The 6,000-nt window shown below is 40.4% G+C and overlaps 1 protein-coding gene across 1 annotated transcript in view; it reads right to left on the reverse strand.

Moving 5' to 3' along the window:
* The window catches only part of LOC135196959 (lambda-crystallin homolog), an 82,501-nt gene extending 76,731 nt beyond the window's left edge, over positions 1-5,770 (reverse strand). Inside the window, exons 1-2 of the mRNA XM_064223817.1 lie at positions 5,680-5,770; positions 4,669-4,774 (exon numbers count right to left, since the gene is read on the reverse strand). Coding sequence (XP_064079887.1) covers positions 4,669-4,774; positions 5,680-5,736 — 163 coding nt within the window. The 5' untranslated portion in view covers positions 5,737-5,770. The remainder of the gene's footprint in view (positions 1-4,668; positions 4,775-5,679) is intronic.
* Positions 5,771-6,000: the final 230 nt, after the last annotated feature.

Consider the following 6,000-nt stretch of genomic DNA (forward strand, 5'->3'; position numbering starts at 1 on the left):
ACCCCAGACTTAGATGCTAACTTGGCTGGGGGAAAAGCGAAGGAGGATTTCCCCGCTTCTTTCTTGTCCTTCAGCCAGTTATTCACTTGTTGCAGCGCCTTCTTGGCCGAAATCGACAGAGTCATCTTGAGAAAAGAGGACTTCTTAGGAGTCTTAGTCTTAGAAAACTGAGACAGGGGAGATAAAGGTGCCGTAGGCTGAAATTCCCCTTCAAAAATAGACAGCAGACGTGAAGTAAGGATCTTGTAAAGGATCTTGTAATTCGAAGACGGTTCGACATTCTTCTCTTCAACAAAGTCCACTTCTTCTTCTGCTGAAAGAAATGTCTTGCAGATCACTATCGTTGTGATGCTTTGCTGATGGATTAACGTCCTGCCGCCTGCGTCCTGCCACCAACGAAGTCTCTGCGTCCTGCCGTCTGCGTTCTACAACCACAGAAGAATTGATGTGCTGCCGTTTGCGTCCTGCGTCCATCGTAGACACGTCCTGCTTCCCGCCGCCTGCGTCCTGCGTCCCCCAGCGGTTCCGCGTCCTGTTTCTTCCGAAACAATCTTCTTCTTCCTGCGTCCTGGAACACTCCGCGATCGCCCGTCTTCGTAGAGCCTGTGTGTCCTAAATCCTCGGCGTGCAAACACTTGTCTTCCGTCTTCTTGGAAGACTTAACGGGAAGGAAATCATCCTAACGCCTTGCAGGTCCTTGCAAAGGAGCATCCCATGAATCGACGAGAACTGCAAGCTTAGACTGCATTTCTCTTAAGAAATCCTTCGTACTATCTTCCTGACGAACAGCCGTAGGAGGAGGAGGAAGACGAGAAGGACTAGGACGCAAAGGAGAGCGATCTTGGACTCTACCCGAAGGAGAGAGAAGAGGAGAGGACAAGCAAGAGGACTGGGGGGAGTCTCTTGACGAAATCCAGGAACGTACAGGCCGTACCGACCTTCTTTCGAACGCACAATCTTCTTCCTCTTGGTCGGAACCATGTCCTCGTCGTCCGAGGAAGACAAAACCTCCGGGCTGCTCCAAGCTTCACGATAGTGAGCACGTCTATCTTGAGTAGTTGATGTCCTTAACGTCCTCTTGAGGGGGCGAGACACTAACGAGTACCGATGTTCGCGCTCTGATGTCGAACCATCAGAGGACGCACACTTCCCAGTTACGCCTTTTCTGCGGCGAACTACAACAGCCTGGGATCTTACAACAGGACTGTCCGAAGGGACGCCTGACCGTGGTAAAATCTCTCTCGCCTCCCTTCGACTGTCGACATGCTTTCTCCCTTGGGTCTGGGAGCTTGACAGAGGTCTACGTCTAGGAGCACGAGAGAGACGATCAGACGCCCCCTCCACTACACTTTCACTGAAATCAAAAGCACTCACTTTATCCGTAAGACGCTGTATTTGGTCACCCATGGACGCAAGGGCAGCGAACACCTTAACAATCTGTGTATCGTTCGTCCCCTCCAATACAGCAGCGGGCGCAGGAGATACCTAGGGAGAAGGAACTACCAACTCTACGTTAGAAGGAGCTGGAGAGGAAACACATTCACTCCTTTTACTGGAAGTATTCGACCTCTCACCACGAGAAACAGATCTCCTTACACGATCTTTCTCAAGCCTTTCAACATATTTCATAAATATCTTCCACTCCTTCTCTGACAAATTCTCACACTCAACACACCTACTCTCCCAAGTACACACATTCTCTCTACACTTCTTGCAAATGGTATGAGGGTCGACCGAAGCCTTCGGCAACCTTACCTTACACCCCTCTCACACAAACTCTAAACATACTACCAGTGTCAGACATCTTCCAAGAACAATCCAAAGCGAATACCAAGCTAACGTTTCCAAGTACGATACCAAAAATTCCATGAAAAGTCAGCAACGAGAAGAAAATCCTAGCAGGGAACCACCAACAATGTTGCCAGTTCGGCTGGCAGAAAAAATCTGGCCCAAGTGGGAACGGTTCCTGGCGCTAGCGCCACGGTAACGGGGTGGTGGTATCCTGAACTACTAATAGGTTACTAGCGTTTGCCGCGAGTTTTGAAAATTTCTGCCAGGTGGAACAGAGAATATAGCTATATATATACCTGCCAGGTAAGTGTCATAAACTACACACTTCGGCATTTACAGCATCACCCGAATGATTATGTTCACGAGGAACTTTAATCACTTCACCATCATTAGTAAATGCAATATGATGTGAACTCACTGCATTTCCAATATATCTTGGTATCAACTTGACTGTCTTTCACAAATAAAAAAATCCATTGATTTTAAGCATAGGCTTGCCTTTTTCACTTAAAATGTATTCGGCCATCTTTGAAGGGCTGCAATATTGTGAGGAAATAAAGTTCTTGGTACTGGCTGGATGCCTTCGACAACGTTTATCATCATTTCAAACAATAATTCAAAATATCAAGTTGAATAATTGCCTATTAGAGTAATTTTCCAGTAATTTCCCGATAGCGTTTGTTATAATTTCAAACAATTCAAATAACTTTCACTTCGAACAATTGCCTATTAAGAGTAATTTTCTTTTGAACAATTTTCTGTTCGAATAGTTGTTTTTCAATAAATTGTTTTCTAATAATTTTTTTTTTAATAATTTTCAGGAGACGGAGCTGATATGCCACAACATTCCTTCTGCCCAAAATGTATCTTGCTGACAGATCAACAGCATGCAAACTGAGATAATTTTTCCCTTTAGGGGTATACACTTGATTTTACATTTACATATAAACTATTCCTATAATTTTTGTTCAAGTTTACAAGTACTTCTTATATTTGCTTTATATGCTATTAATCCTTTCTGATGACAGTGAACTTAATCCTAGTCCACAGAATTAACTATGGACATTTTATATTTTACATAGCAGTCTATGGACTACATGAGAATACAGAGGACCAGGATGTGCTGCTGTCAATTTTCATATCCATTTTTGTTCTGAAACTCTCATGTCTGATTTGTGACACATTATTATTATTAATAGGGCTTAGTTTTTCCAGACCTCTGAGTCTAAAGTAGACTCTTCTCAGGCTGGTGATTTGTGACACAATCCACAACAGTTGATTCAAGAGTTTTGAAAGCTCATTTTACTAAAGCACAATGCTATTCCAAGGGCCCATGGATTGGCTCTGTGTATTTGAAAGGGTTTCTTAACAACACACTGGCCATTTTATGAGTGTGAGCATCAAGGACCAAAGGTGGTTAGTCTGTGTAGACTAATATAATTCTGTTTTTCCTAGTTACAGCAACGCAGATTGGATTACTCTTTATGGCTGCTTGCTTACAAAAATGTGCAGTTCAAAACAGGGTTGGGGCCAATATGAATGGAATTGGAATTGATGCTAAAATTGCATGAATTGGAATTGAAAAAAAGAAATTTTGAAATAATTAAAAAATTATCATGAATTGATGGTAAAATGCAATGAACTTATATGAATTGATGACAAAATGCTGCAAATTGATATGAAATGATCGATACACACTTATATGTGTAACATATCTTGTGTGTTATAAGCTGGACCTTTATACACCATCTCATTAAAGCTAAATAAGATGAATTAAATCTAGCATTCTTGACCATGACATGTTATGAATAAATATATGTATCTTCATATACATAGAATTAGGCTATAAAGAACAGAACATATGAATTATGGGCTATTATGAAAATTTTCCAAGCTTTCAAATTCTATTGTTTTACTTGCCCTATCCTGTCAGCTACTATGATGTTTGGCAACCATATTCATATGATCAGAATCTGGACCTGTCACAGACCCACATACAACATTCACATTCCTATAAAATCTAATTCCCTGAATTGATAGAAAGCATAGTTGGAGTTACAGATCAAAGAGAAATGGCATTACCCATCCAGTTACTAAAAGGGGAAGCAAACAAAACATACATCCCTTTAAATAAGTCTTACAAAACCTATATTCGTCTTTAGTTGTTTCTAAAAAATAACAAGCTCTCTTCACTTAGAATCAATTTCCGCATGATTTCGTTGAAGACTATGATTCTCATCAGTTATTCCAATCACATACATATGATCCTTCCCTCAGCAGTACACGCATCTCATGAGGGTCAATAAAACTGGAATAATACCTTAGAGGTTCTTACTGATCAATGTTCAAAATAAAATTAAAAAGAAAATCTAACATATAACAACAGAAAACTGATTACATTAACAATCTACATCCTGCTGAAACTGGCAAAACAAGTGACTCATTAGTCTTTCTTCAACTGCCTTGGAGAGCAGACATTTGCTTTGCTCTCCACCTACCCAAGCCGGTTTTTTACCTTAGCCTCAGCCTTCCAGGGTTCCCATGTTCACACTTCCTTGCTTCACCTATGGCAGATGCAACTTACCGTAGATCTGCTTCCAAGCCTATTCCTGCTGCATATTAATCAGCTCTTTTATGTATAATGCTGCCCCATCTCTCTCTGGGGTAATATTGCCCCTTCAGGGAGGATGGGGCCTGCTCCATTTCTTTCTTGTTAGCGAGTTATAATTTGATATATTGTTTGGGATATACTGAAATATTTGTCTATGTTAAGATACAATATGGTTTTATTTTTTTTTTTTTTTCAATAATGATATTTACTTAAATATTCTATATAGCAATAAATAAGGTAGTTTAACCAAACTGGTATCTACATACCTTTTATGCACTGGATCTGTTGATCAGCTGTTAATTTTCCACGAAGCAATCCTGATTCTTTCAGGGTCTTTAACTGTTTCTTGATATTGTCCAAAGCTGCAGAAATCTGAAGAGAAAATACCTTGCAAACAAACTTCATCCAAAAATACAAATTACAGTTACATTGTTTTTTATACCAAAGTGACTGATTTGGAGGCACAAGACCAGTTTGTCACTGTTAATGGTTATGTTTGAAGGAATGACTACAAATAGCCTTTACCTACCTCCCTCTACCATGATAATAAACATCATGAACATTTTAACAAAAGGACTGTCCCTTAATGGGCTTATATTTAAAATGATTTTTCTTAATTTTTCTGTCTTGAGCACTTTCTACCTGAATTTTCATCTGATCAGTTCCTTCAAGCCCCTTTTCCATAATTTCCTCAATTTCCCTACAAGTCTTCCTCCAACTACACTAACATATCTACTTTACTAACTGTTCTTCATCCCTTCTCATCAAGTATCCAAACCATCTCAATCTTTGGAGTCCAGGTCCATTTTCCAGCCACTGGACACCACCTCGCTCTGCCACTTCCACTGTTGCGACATGATTTTCCCTCTGCACTCTGGCCATAATTGTTAACATTATCATAGTCACCCTCTTTCAAAATCTCCTCATTACTTTGCTAGTGTCTGCTTCTGAGGCACAGGGTAGTGTGAGCCTTATTCACAAATCAACTCTTCACTCCAACCAGGATGTTGCTACTTTTTTATCTGATCATCTGCTTGATACTACTTCAGAGTGCAGTGTGTCACCAAAGTAACATAAATCCCTTCAGCTCCTCTTCTATCTAGCCTTCTACCACAACATCATTCCCCATCTCTCTCTGTTCCTATTCATTTTTAGTACTCAAGATAGTGCTGGAATATCATTCCTCCTAAAAAATATAACATGGGTTTGACTTCATACAGTTGTGAATAGCTCCAATACCTTTCGGAAGGTTATGGATAAATACTGTAAGTACTTACTTGATCTTGGTTGGCATCGTATATGCGCACTTGGTATCCAACACTGGCAAACAGCATTGCCCAACTCTGTCCAATGAATCCACTGCCCAAAAACAAACAAAATAAATCAAAACATACAAGCCAAAATAAACACATTATAGAAAATGACATGTTTATGAGAAAATTAGATCATATATAATACTTACCAAGTAATTACTTGGCTAACGATTATGCTCGCGCAGCATCCTGAACTCAAAATTCACGGTAACACGGCTGTTGCCAACTACTACCATCCAATGAACTGGTGGGCACTCCAGGTATGATGTTACCCCCCAGGCTCCC

The sequence above is a fragment of the Macrobrachium nipponense genome, chromosome 18 (genome assembly GCF_015104395.2).
Source record: "Macrobrachium nipponense isolate FS-2020 chromosome 18, ASM1510439v2, whole genome shotgun sequence".
Taxonomy (NCBI): Eukaryota; Metazoa; Arthropoda; class Malacostraca; order Decapoda; family Palaemonidae; genus Macrobrachium; species Macrobrachium nipponense.